The sequence below is a fragment of the Eulemur rufifrons genome, chromosome 21 (genome assembly GCF_041146395.1).
Source record: "Eulemur rufifrons isolate Redbay chromosome 21, OSU_ERuf_1, whole genome shotgun sequence".
NCBI lineage: Eukaryota > Metazoa > Chordata > Mammalia > Primates > Lemuridae > Eulemur > Eulemur rufifrons.
Window position 1 is genome coordinate 8,216,258 of NC_091003.1, and position 13,514 is coordinate 8,229,771.

At 47.5% G+C, this 13,514-nt stretch overlaps 1 protein-coding gene across 3 annotated transcripts in view; it reads left to right on the plus strand.

The window, feature by feature from the left end:
* Nucleotides 1-13,255, plus strand: part of RPH3A (rabphilin 3A) — a 55,124-nt gene extending 41,869 nt beyond the window's left edge. For all 3 annotated transcript variants that reach the window (XM_069497248.1, XM_069497250.1, XM_069497249.1), the window contains 8 exons: nucleotides 591-665; nucleotides 1,526-1,635; nucleotides 5,326-5,452; nucleotides 6,194-6,250; nucleotides 6,899-7,053; nucleotides 10,216-10,297; nucleotides 11,902-11,998; nucleotides 13,125-13,255. In XM_069497248.1, the coding sequence (XP_069353349.1) occupies nucleotides 591-665; nucleotides 1,526-1,635; nucleotides 5,326-5,452; nucleotides 6,194-6,250; nucleotides 6,899-7,053; nucleotides 10,216-10,297; nucleotides 11,902-11,998; nucleotides 13,125-13,255 (834 nt within the window). The remainder of the gene's footprint in view (nucleotides 1-590; nucleotides 666-1,525; nucleotides 1,636-5,325; nucleotides 5,453-6,193; nucleotides 6,251-6,898; nucleotides 7,054-10,215; nucleotides 10,298-11,901; nucleotides 11,999-13,124) is intronic.
* The last annotated feature ends 259 nt before the right edge of the window (nucleotides 13,256-13,514 follow it).

Here is a 13,514-nt window from a genome sequence, read left to right on the forward strand (position 1 = left end):
ATCAACTTGATTCCTGCCCCAAACAAACTTCCTTCCCCACAGTGTCTCATCCGAGCCCCAGCCCAGCCTGTGAGGGGGGCTGGGCAGAGGCTGGGGCCCCCATCTTATGGATGGAGACACTGAGGTCTCGGAAGTGAGTGCAGGGGTCAGAGCCAGAACCCAGGAGTCTCCTCCTTCCCCCGCCCCATCTGGGACATCTCCTCCCAGCCCGCCGTACCAGTCTAACCTTGACGGAGAGCTGTGTGCCAGGCACTTCACAGGGGCAGTTGCACTTCCGTCTCCCGACCCACGAGGCAGGTGCTGTTCTCACTTGACGGGTGAGGAGACAGCGGATCAGAGGGGTTAAGAAACTTGCCTGGCGTCACACAGCCAGGAAGCGACATGGTCAGGCTTTAAACCCTGTCTCTCCTAATTCCAGCGCTCTTTCCACAATACCGCATTTCCCTTCTCTCTCTCTCTCTCTTTGGAAGAGGAAGCCCCCAGGGTGAACCAACAGGCGGGACAGATGCCAGGGGCTGTGCCCATGGCCTGTGACAGCTGAGCACCAGGCCCTCCCGAGGCCCTCACGCCGTTGCCTCCTTCTCTTGCAGGGACTGAAGCCCATGGATTCCAACGGCCTGGCCGATCCCTATGTTAAGCTGCACCTCCTGCCGGGAGCCAGCAAGGTACCATATGGCCCGGGCATCTCTGCACGCTGGGCGCATGGGCCCTGGCAGACACCCAGGATTCTCAGCTCAGAGCCTAAAATAGCCCTATCTGCCCCAAATCTCCCTGCCCCTCCCCCTCTCACCTCATCCTGTGAGTGGCAGAGCCCTTGCAAGGGATAAAGAGTGGGCCAGGAGTCACTCTCCCTCAAGGGACAGGGGCTCTGCCCATTTGTCCAACTCAAAAACCTGTGATCCATGGAGCGGCCAAAGGCCAGGACAGAAGTAGATCCTGCTCATGCCTTTCCCCTGCTCAAATACCTGCAGTGGCTCCCCAGTGCCAACCACAGTCTACCTCCCCCACCCGGTTCATGCCCCAACCCAGCACTCCTCATCTCTCAGTAGAAATGAACAACTCTCTCTTAGAGTAAAATTAAAAACTTTGTCCCCTGTAAGGAATGGCAGGCATGCAGGGTACGATTTGCAAGAAACAGAGGGAACCATCCCAATATCCCCTGCTTTGGAAGGAATGGGTGACTCTTGTTTCTGCCTCCCTGGCCTGTGAATGGTATTTCTTCTTCTCAAAGGAAGATGTCTCTGCTTTTTTCTCTTAAGGGAAAGTTCAAGGAGGGGGCCCAGGGCATGGTGGGAGGAGGGACCCAATGTCATGCATTAAGTCATTTGTCTGTGGCCGTCACCCTAGAAGGCAGCCCCCACTCCCTGAGAACGTGTATTTGGGGATAACTAAGCCCTCGGATGCTCCATGGCTAAAGCCACCCAATCACCCCAAGTCAGCCCAAAGGATGGGGCTCCAGGACGGGCTCCCCACTGAGGCAGATGTCTGTCTGTCTGTCTGTCTGTCCATCTCCCTGGGGCTCTAGTCCAACAAGCTTCGTACAAAAACTCTGCGGAACACCCGGAACCCCATCTGGAACGAGACCCTCGTGTATCATGGCATCACCGACGAGGACATGCAAAGGAAGACGCTCAGGTGCCTGCCAGGCGGGGGTCGGCGGGGGGTGGGGGGCTGAGGCTGAGCAGAACTGAAACTTGGGGTGTGGCTCCCGGGGCTCCCCTCTTTAAAAAAGATCTCTCAGTAGTTTTTTTTTTCTTTTTTATTTTTATAAAAATGGTATATATTTTTGGTAGCAATTTTTGAAAATACAGATAACTACAACTGTTCACTGTTAACATACTGGTATCAGAACATTCAGGTTTGTGTGTGTGTGTGTGTGTGTGTATGTGTGTGTGTGTGTGTGTGTGTGTTCATAAAATTGAGGGCTTATAAAAATGTTTATTAAAATGGCCCATCCTATGAAGTAATACACCTGTCTCACTTAACAATATATTGATGCCATTTCATATTTTTCTACAATATTGAATTAAAGTGCATTTTAAATTATATAAGTAATAAATGAATATATTCTTTTTGTAAAAAAATTATAGAGAGAGCAAAGCTCCTTTAAAATGTTGGTCCGCTCCCTGCCCTGGTCTCCTTCTTCCCTTCCTCTTTCTGTGAGTGTATATACATTCATATAAAGCATATAAATATATATATATAAACATATATTACTGTTTATAACATAAAAAGTATCATGCCCTATATATCTGGAAATTGCCTTTTCTTAACAATATATCTTGGAGTTATAGCCCTGAAAGGACATTTAGATCTACCTAATTTTTAACTGCTTCAGAGTATTCCACAGAATAAATAGATTTATCACAGATTCTTTAAAAAATATTTTATTATTAAATATTACAAATATGCGGAAAAGTGTAGAGTATAATAAAACAAAAATCCATGAACCCAATACTGAGTCTTTGAAAAGTCTCACTATTTTTCTATTTGCTTTAGACCTTTTTTAAAAAAAAATAAAGCACTACAGATGCAAGTTGAAGGTCCTCTTGTAAACCACATCCCCCATCCTCTTCTCTTCCTTCCCTCCCCAGAATTCTTTGGGTCTCATTCCCAAGCTTGTCTTACACTTCACAGTTATGTCTCTATAAACAATACATGGTATTATTTGGCATGTTTTTAAAGTTTATGTAAATGTTTACCAGCTTATTTAGCCAATTCCCTATGGGTGTGCATTTAGGTTGTTTCCAGCTTTTCTCTGTGACAAGCAAAGTTGCGACGAGCAAGCTTCATTCTCCGTTATGTACATCCAAGTGTTTCCTTAGCACAGAAATCAAGAAGGAATGTTGCTGGATCATAGGATATGTGGTTTTTTGCAAAAACATTTTTACAACACATGCAAACTGCTTTCCAAATTGGCTGCAATATTATGTTAAGTAAACATTTTTATTGCAGTGTAACATTCATTTTGAAAAATGCACATATAATAATTGTGCAGACTGATGAATATTTACAATGTGAACATACTGGGAGGAAGGAATAGAACATTCCTAGACCAAACAAGCCTCTCCCTGTGGCCGTTCCCTGTGAGGACCTCACCCCAGGGTATTCACTGTCCTAACTTCTAACAGGACAAATTAATTTTGTCTGCTTTTGTACTTTATATAAATCAAATTATACAGTGTGACTCTTTTGTATCTATATTCTTTCACTTAATGTTATATTTGTGATATTCATCTAAGTTGTTGTGTGTAGTTGTAGGTCATTCATTCTTGTTGCTATTTAGTATTCCACTGTGTGAATATACCACAATTTTATTTATCCATTTCACTGTTGATGTATTTGAGTGGTTTCCAGTTTGGGGCTATTACAAATAGTGCTGCTAGGAACATTCTAGTAGCTGTTTCCGGGTGCATAGGTGCACTCATTTCTGTTGCATGTATACCTGAAAGTGTAATGGCTAAGTCATGTTCAGCTGTAGCAAAAACTGCGTTTTCCATAGTGACTATGCCAATGTACATGCCCATCAGCCATGCATGGGAGTTCCAGTTGCTTCGTATTCTCATCAACACTTTTTCATGTCTGGCCATTCTGGTGGGCATGTACTGGTGTTGCATTGTGGTTTTGCATTGACAACGTTATCTTTAATGCATGCTATTTCATTTTTATGTTTATTTCATAATTTTCTTAAGCAGTCCTCCCATTGTAGAATATTTGTTATTTCTGCTTTTTCACAATTATAATCAATACCATGATAGACATCATTGTAGCAAAATATTTTTGCACTTACCTTATTATTAATATATCTTTGAGGTAAATTCCTAGAATGGATACTAAAGGGTCAAAAACAGTGATTACCCTTAAGTCTTTAGAGACACATTGCTCTGCAGAAGGAGTGTGTCAGTTACACCCCAACCAGCTGAGTAGAGGCAACTTCTTTGTCCAGTCTGGTACAGTGTGGGATGCAGCCATGAGGGTGTTCAGGCTGTCCAGGATTTTGAACATTTGTTCAACTGATGTTGGTTGCCAAGAAGTGCGGTACCGTTATAGTCCCTGCCTGTCCCCCCAGAATTCCTGCCATGCTGTGGGAGAACAAGTCCTTCCCCCTCTTAGTACACGTCAGGACAAATTAGCATGACTTGACTGGTCCTTTTGGCTCCTAAGGGACCCTTCTCCTGTCCTTGCTGTGGTGTCCCACTCAGTGCTGTGCAGAGGGCGTAACACAAGACAACAGGTTGTTTTAGGATTCAGGGAGACCTGGATTCAAATCCTGGTTCTGCCTTTTTTTTAGGGAAAAATTACTTAATCTCTCTGGATCCTAGTCTCTTCTCTGAAGTATAAAACTCAAGATGTTTTGGAGGAACAAAAATTAAATGAGAAAAAGTCAGCTAAGTTCCTAACTTTGCAAAAGAGGATGCTCAAATGGCCACAAAGGATAGGAAAAGGGGCTCGATTTCATTAACCATTAGGGAAATGTAAATTAAAGCTACAGTGACTTACTGTCACCCATCCAGAAAGGCTAAAATTAAAGACTGATAAAATCAAAGTTGGAGAGAATGAAGAGCAACCAGAACTTTTGTAAACCACTGGTGGAAGTATAGTTGGTGGAACCACCTTGGAAAACTGTTTAGTAGTTTCTGCCGAAGCTAAACTTATGCATAGTCTGTGGCCCAGCAACCGTACGCCTAGGAAAATGGTCAGTAGAATGCACATGTGTTCTCTTCCTCCGGAGAGTAAGAGGGAGTGGACGTGATCTGAGCGGTTCTGGAAAATAAAAAAGAAAAGAAACACACATGTGTGTACTAAAAGACATGAACATGCATACTCCATGGCAGCTTTATTTGTAATAACTGAAAACTAGAAACAACCCAAATGTCCATCAACAGCAGAATTATTATGGTGTATTTTACACCATGGAATACTATACAACAATAAAAAAATAAATTAGAGTCCTATTGTATGATTCCATTTATATGAAGGTGAAAATCAGGACAAGTGACTCTATGTGTCCAGAGAATCCTGAGCGTTCTGGGCTCTGGAATGTTCTATATCTTGTTCTGGGTGGTGATTTCATCAGTGTGTTTCTATGCAAAAAGTCATCAAGCTGTAAACCTCACACTCATGCACTTTACTGCGTGTGAGTTACACTGCAATGAAGGAGAAATAAAAAGTATTACTACTTGGCCCAGTGATCAATGAATAGGAAATTGCCTTATTCCTGTACACATCACACATTCCTCACCAGCATCAACCACAGCCCTTGGCGCATAGTAGGAGCTCAATATTTGTCCCTCTTTCTCTCCCCACTCCTTGTGTCGACGGCAGGATCTCTGTCTGTGATGAGGACAAATTCGGCCATAACGAGTTCATTGGCGAGACCAGATTCTCCCTCAAGAAGCTGAAGCCCAACCAGAGGAAGAATTTCAACATCTGTCTGGAGCGAGTGATTCCCGTGAGTGACTTTGCCCCAGGGATTCAGTGAGAGGAGCGGAGATCCGGGGAGGATGCCCTCCTCTGGGTCTACACGGGGGGAGATAGATCCAGGGTCCAGCAGTGTGGCCTGCCCGGGTTGAAAGCCTATCTCTGCCACTTGCTGCTTCATGGCCTTGGCCGAGGGAATGAACTACTCTGAGCTGCTTTTTTTTTTTTTGTCTGTAAAATGTGTGTTATAATATTTAATAGCACCTGTCTCTTGGGAGGGTTGTGTAAAAAAAAAATCAGAATAGAACTCAGTGCATAACAAGCACTCATAAATTAACAGTTGTTATTACAAGAAATAATACTGCCTTCCACACCTGTCAGGCAGGAAATCAGAAAGCACCACACAGATAAACAGGGGGCAGCATCACAGGATGTTTAGGGGTGTGGGCTCTGGAGCCAGATGCCCCTGGTTTGAATCCTGGCTCTGCCACTTAAGGTATAACCCAAGGCAAATTTTTTACTTTCTCTGAGCCTCAGAATTCTCATCTGTAAAATGGGATGATGTGGTCCCAACCTCACAGGATCTTTTCAGGATGGAATGCGATAGTTCAAATTTTAGCTAGAAGGGAAAGTGTGGGAGGTCCACGGTAGCTCGGAGAACCCATCCTCGTGGCTCTGGATGTTCATGGAACTGTGAGTGTTTCTGGTCCTCATGTAAGGAGATACACCTCATAGACAATGTTATCTTTCTGTTCTGTTTCTTCCTTTTAAGATGAAGCGCGCCGGGACCACCGGGTCAGCCCGAGGCATGGCGCTGTACGAGGAGGAGGTGAGCACTAAGTGGGAACAGAAGCCACAGTCGGGGTCTGCGCTGGGCTGGGCTGGCAGCGTCCTCTGCTCTCTCCTGGCCCCTTCCTCACTCTTTCTCCCGCAACCACGCGCCTGTGGATTCACCGTGAGAGCTACACTTTGTCCATGTTGTTAGAACATCAGACCGGCGGGGGGGGGGGGTCCTCTCACACCGGAAGCCCCAGCCCCTTCCTCTCACGCCCGGGATGACCACGAGTCCCTCAGTCCAGTGGCCAGAAGCTCTGCTGACAACCCTTCTGGGCTAGGGCAATGGCACACTCCCTTGGAGGGGACGCAGGCAGGCTCTCTGAGCTGTGTGTCTGGCGGAGATTGAACTAAAGCTCCTGCCCCCTGCCTGGGTCCCTCATATGGCCCTAGGGACCGCACTTGTGAGACCAGTTGGGTCAGGGGAGTCTGAGATCAGAGTTAGGGCCCAGTGCACCTCTGAGTAAGTAAAGCCGCAGATGGTCCCCCGGCTCACACCATCGGCTCCCCCTCGGAGGCCGGGCCATCCGCTGTCCGTGGTGCTGACCTCGCTAGCGAGGGCCGAGCTCCTCCCTGATGCTCACCAACCACACTGCCTGGCCCCCTTCCCCCTGGGCCCACACTGCCTTTCCCCCCAATGCAGCAGGTGGAGCGAATTGGTGACATAGAAGAGCGTGGCAAGATCCTGGTGTCCCTCATGTACAGCACACAGCAGGGAGGCCTCATCGTGGGCATCATACGCTGCGTGCACCTGGCCGCCATGGACGCCAATGGCTACTCAGACCCATTCGTCAAGCTGTGAGTCCATGCATTGGGCCCCAGGGGGCGTCCCAGGTCCTTGGAAAGGAAGGACGCAGAGAGCTGCCCCAAGATCATTGCATACTGAGACCCAGAGAGGATAAGGAATCTGCCCAAGGTCACACAGTGAAATGCATGCCCAGAACTGGTTAGAGGATGAGATCAGAGTGTCGGGCAGTCAGACTGTGTGTCACTTGCCCACATGCAAAGCTTTGTGACTCTGTCCCCTTCCGAGGAGGAAGAGAAGTTGGCATGGTTGCGGTAACCCCATTTTTACCCCCCAGGAGTCGGCTGCACGCCCTCCAGAAGCTCAGAGCCGCCACCAAAGAGGCCGTCTGGCTTGTCCCAGGTTCATCCTGGGAATGCTCAAAGAAAAGACCTTAAATTTGGGGCCTATTCTAGTAATCTCAACCACGGGGAATAAAAGAGATGTTGCTATCTGTGTTAATCAAGATCCTGTAAGAACAAGATGCCAAAAATAGGATTAAACAGACAAGGATTTCGTTAGGGAGAATGCCTGTGTGAGGGAAAGTCAGGAGAGAGTCGCGGAGAATGAGGGCTCTGTTAGGCCACAAGGCGGGTGTGCCCCAAGTGGGGGAAGAGGGAGGAAGGATGGAGGGAAGCAGTCTAGACGCAGTTCAGTAGGGCCATCAGCTGAGTTCCGTCTCCTAGGAGCAGGTCTGCCTCAGTTTCCCTGCTGGGCTCCAGCATCAGCTAGGAGCACAGCCTTGGTGCAAATATGGCATAGACTTCAGCTGCTGCATTTGGGGCCTTGGTCAGTTACGCTTCCTGTGGTGGGACGTCTTCCAGGCACGTTTTCATGGCCACCACTGTGTCAGACATGAGGCTCAACTCCCACCTCAGCCAGCTGCTAGCTAAATAAGCGAGTTATTTAACTCCTCACCCACTTTCTTCATTGGCGAAATGTAGACAATAGTTCCCTGTATCTCCAAGAGTGGGCATAAGGCTCAAATGAGATACCGTATACAAAGCAACCAGCATTGCCCCTGGGATGGAGTAGAATTCTGTCTGACTTGTGGCTGCAAAATGTGTGTTTCTACACATACAGTTAAGAGCATGGGTTCTGGATCCAGGATGCTCAGGTTTGAATCCCAGCTCTAGTAGTCTCCAGTATTCTCTAGCTGTGTGACCTTGGGCTCATGGCTTAACCTCTCTGGGCCGCAATGTCCTCATCTGCAAAACGGAAAGAGCAATATTGTGCATTAGTCCAGTTCCTCCAAGAAGGGGACACCCGGAGAGGACGAGATGTGCAAGAGGTTTGTTGGAGCAGATGCCTGCCGAGGAAACCAGGAGGGATCCAGAGGAGGCCTGCAGAGACAACAGACCTTGCCACAGGTCTTATCCCAGTGGAGGACAGAGAGAATGAAGGAAGTTTGGGGAGGAAGAAGCTTAAGCTGCTGCAGTGCATTTCCAAGGAAATTTCTACCAGGGCAATGGGGAATCCATGGGCACAGTCACACGTCAGAGGAGCTCTGCATCTTCCAGAAATGGGGCTGCCCGGTGTCCTGCAGGTCCAGTCATTGGCTAAGAACAGCCCGTGGGAAGCATGTCCTCAGCGAGAACACGATGAACTCAGAGCCCAGTAACTTGTCAGTCAATTTCACCCCCTGCAGTTGGAGAATGCAGTCTGAGTGGTGTGTTTTCATGGGGTCTGGTACATAGTAGGTGCTCAGAAACACCTGCCATTATGGGTATAAATAACTACCATCGCTATTCTTTCTCATGGCAGAGAGTATTGATGAATGTTCTCTCCAGCTGGGAGTTTCCTCCCATCTCCACTGCCTCTGATAAAAGAAAACAATATTCCCCTTAAGCCCGTGGCTAAAGAACAGACTGGGGTGGGCTTTCTTTCAGATCGTCTTTGAATGAGGATTTAGTTAACAAAGAACAAACGTGTCAGAGATGAGTTCGATTTCGAAGAGTAATTTGATTTTGCCCAAGAGAGAAAATGAGCTCGTGGGACGGTGTCCTGTACTCCGTTAAATCTCAGCCACATGCAAATGGGTTTTCTTAAATAATTCTCTCTACCGCCCCTCCCCCCATCCATCCTGTCCTTCCAGGAGTAGAGTTGCTGTGGTCACCGGGGAAACAGCTGCCCTGGTGGCTGTAGTTGTGGGAAAAGAAACAGGAGGTTATTAAATCATTTCTGACCAAACAAAGATTATTCTTAAAGTCGGAATTACCCTTCATTTTTGTTCAGGATTTGGTAATGCTCAACTCCTCATTTGTGTCTCTTCTTAAAAACAATCCTCAAAAACAGTTCTGTGAAATGAGAAAGAAATGTTTGCCTTTCTTACAGGTCAGGAAACTGAGGCCCAGGGAGATCATGCTCATGTTCAAAGTTGCTCAGCTAGTAACAGCCTGAGTCAGAATCCAAATGTCCCAACCCTTAGGAGCTTTTAGCCCATGTGTTTCAGAAAATATGGGCTGATCACCTACTATGTGCAAGGCATTGTGCCTGCACTGAGGAAGAGCCTTCTGGGCAGAGGAAACAGTGTGTGCAAAGGCCCTGGGGTGGAAAGGAGAGTAATAAGTGGGGCAAAGAGCATGGTGTAAGATTAGGCTAAGAAAGGGCAGGGACCCAACCCTGCAGGGTCTCAAGACCACATTAAGGATTTTGAACTTAGCCCTGAGGTCAAAGGGAATCCAGGAAATAGTTTTGACAATGGAGTAACAATAATCAGATTTGCATCTTTTTTCTGTCTTTATGCCAGCATCTCTCTGGGACTTGGAAGTAGCCTAAAGGGTGACAGATGAGAAAATGCCAGGCACCTCCAACTATAGCCCTCAATTTAATTCACTGGGGGAGAATGTGGGCTGACAGCACAGACTCCAGATATTACCTGTGTGACCTAGGGCACATGTCTCAACCTCTCTGGTCCCTCAATTCCTATGTATGTACAATGAGTGGTCGCAGTTCTGCCACCTAGGGTTTGTGTGAGGATTAAATATGCCTGAGGTGCTTAGGGCAGTGCCTGGTGCCAAGCAGATGCTTTAATGCCCGTGGGTCATTATCAAAGTTGATTCACTTTATAATTTGCTCATCAATTTTCCTGACACTAGAAGGAGCCTTTGGGGTCATAGAGGGGCTCTTCTTAGTCATTAAACTTCATCCATAACGATTCTCATGTCTCCTTCCAGCTGGCTGAAACCAGACATGGGAAAGAAGGCCAAACATAAGACGCAAATTAAAAAGAAAACCTTGAATCCCGAATTTAATGAGGTAAGGCTTCATTCTCTGTCGTGCTCTGGGATGTTTCCTGTGTGTTAGAGAAACATGAATTCCTACTAGAATGTCGCAAATCACATGAGAAAAGCTATCTGTCATAGATCAGCTTGAATCTATGATCTAAATAAGAGGTAATGAGTTCCTTGTCACTGGAGGAAATCAAGCCCAAAACAAAAGCCCACAGATTAGGAATGTCATTGAGAGGAAGCTGTGTTTGGACAGAGATTGAACTAAATCATCTCCAATGTCTTTACCAATTGAAATAGTCTAGAATACTGAAATTTGGGGAAATAATAATAAATAAAAGTAGCAATACACGTTACCACCCCGCCGGTTGGTGCCCCCTCACCCCACGTCCCTCCAGTGCATCAAGTCCTGCTCAAGCCACGGTCTAGGTGCCCGTTGAACATGCTCCTTCCTGTGCATTCTCACGGCCCCGTCTTGTCTCAGACCCTGGCATTTCACACCCGGACTGTTGCAGTAGACTCCTGACTCTCTTCTCTGTGCTCGGTACCTTCTCCACGTGAGCACAAGCTTTGTAAAACACAAATCTGAACTTGACACCCTCTTGTTTCCATAACCATGGCTCTCTGATTTCTTAGCATGACAATCAAGCCCTGTCTGACACACGCCCTCCTCGGGTCACACTCAACCCCACGCAGGTCCCTTTGCACCTGCTGCTCCCTTTTCCTGGACTGCCCCCTCCCTCTCTTCCTCTCTGGAAAAGTCCTACTCCTCCCTCAAGGCCCAGTGTAAGAGTGCCTCCCGCAGATACGCTTCCTCCGTGTTTCCAGACCCCGTGCGTGCCTCCATCCCAGGCTGTCCCTCTGAAGCTCGCTTATCTGTTGACAAGCCTGTAAGATGCGAGGAGTCCAAAAATACCTGTTGAATTAACAAAGGATTCATTGGAGGAAATCGTGGAAGATAGATGAGTTCTGATCTAACCCACATGTATGGTCCCCATCTCAAACCTAAGATAAAGCGAAAGAAGCAATGTACAATCAAGGTGCCATGAGACCCCAGTTCTGAGCCCAGACCTCCATCCCCGAGCCTCACTCCATGCCCAGGGCGGGCATGAGTCCATGTCCTAAGCTCTGTGCCTGCCGGGAGCAGCCCCGGGTGCTGCTGCACCCACTGAATTCTCGCTTCTTGGCCCCTCCCCTGAGATCTGCTCAGATCTGGTCAGAGCTGGCCAATTGGGATTTACCATATACTGCAAAGTGGGGAAGGGAAGTTACAGTAAGTGGCTTTGGTACTGTTGGGCTTTCTAAGAAACATACACCCATATGCACACACTTGGGGAGTGTATTGTATAAACACACCCAGAGCATTTGCAGCTATCCTGCCTCACCTTCTTCTGGAATCAGAGCAAGTCGCAAAATAAGAAATCCAAATGGCCAATAAACTCATCAGCAATAAAGAAAATACAAATCAAGACCTGATACTATTATAACAAACTGTCACAAAAATATTTTAAAATGTTGGTCCTCGGTGTTGGTGAGCATGTGGAGAAACACCCGTGTTCCCTCTGACTCAGCCTCTGAGCCCCCAATGCTGAAGGCTCAGAGGACTCTTGTGTCTTCCTCTGTTGCATCCAGGAGTTTTTCTATGACATCAAACACAGTGACCTGGCAAAGAAGTCACTGGACATCTCGGTCTGGGACTATGATATCGGCAAATCCAACGATTACATCGGTGAGTGCTCCCAGCTGCAGAGAAAACCCCTCTTCTGTCCTCCCCAGAACAGGAGGGCCTTACCCAGGGCTACAGAGGGCTGAGGCGTCACTCCTTTTCTTCTGGCAACCACATTGTTCAGATGCTAAGGCAGGCCTGTGGTCCTGACTTTGGTCCAATTTGGGAATGTCTTTATGTGAAAGGGTCACAAAGCTTGGTTACTTGCTGTATGAAGCACCTTCAGTGCAGTAATTAAATCACAAGAGAGTGGGGTGTGCGGTCTCTGCAGAAAACAGAGTGCAAGGGAGTTCTCCTTAGCCTATTTGCAAGTCCAGGATAAAGATTTTCATTTTCCCAGTCCGTCTCCAAGTGATGAGGCAGAAAAATAATTAAAGACGGAGCAAGAAGGGAACCCCAGGCAGGGCTCACAGCCCGAGCAAAGGTGTAAAGACAGGATTGAGCAGGATGATGAAACTGACTCTTTGGAAGTAGAAGATGAGTTCCCAGAAGTAGTAGGAGATAAGTTGCAGTGAGTGGAGTGGTGATTTGTAGAACATCTTTGAAATAGACAATGAATGGCCAGGCATGGTAGCTCATGCCTGTGATCCCAACGCTTTGGAAGGCCGAGGCAGGAGGATTGCTTGAGGCCAGGAGTTCAAGACCAGCCTAGGCAACATAGCAAGACCCCCATCTCTACAAAAATTAAAAAAAAATTAGCCAGGCGCAGTGGTGCATGTCTATAGTCCCAGCTACTCAGGAGGCTGAATCAGAAGGATCGCTTGAGCCCAGGAATTCGAGGCTGCAGTGAGCTATGATCACACCACTCCATTCCAGCTTGGGTGACAGAATGAGACCCCCTATCTCTAAAAAATAAAAATAATTTTTTAGAAAAATAGACAATGAAATGATGACTTGGTGCTACAGTAGGGAGCCACTGCAGGTTCTTGAGGCACAGAAGGTCAGTAGTAATAATAATAAAAGCAACAACATCATAACAATAACCCTCTACAGCAAATGGATCCCGAGCTGCTGGGGGTCACTGCTTTGTGGTAGATTTTCCCCAACTACACATGTGGGTCTAGAATGAAAATCCCATGTGTCCCTCTGTTGTGACCACCTGTCCCTATCTTCCCATCTTGTCCTCCAGGAGGCTGCCAGCTGGGCATCTCGGCCAAGGGAGAGCGCTTAAAACACTGGTATGAGTGTCTGAAAAATAAGGACAAGAAGATCGAGCGCTGGCACCAGCTACAGAATGAGAACCACGTGTCAAGCGATTAGGATAGCGTCCAGGTCCCCAGCTCCATGTCCCACCCCCTGCCTGGGTCACCGCCAGCCTGCCCAGCTGCCCACAGCACTCTGGTCTCTCTCCTCCATGCCTACCTCCCCCCGGCCCCTGCTGCCTTCCCTGAGCCCGCCTTTGAGGCCCCCCTCACGTTGGGCACTGCTGCCAAAGACTCCTCCCTTCCCGACGCCGGGACGTGGTCTCTGAACGAGGCTCCTCTCTGGTCCCTGGGATGGAGACCTGGGATGGGGCTGG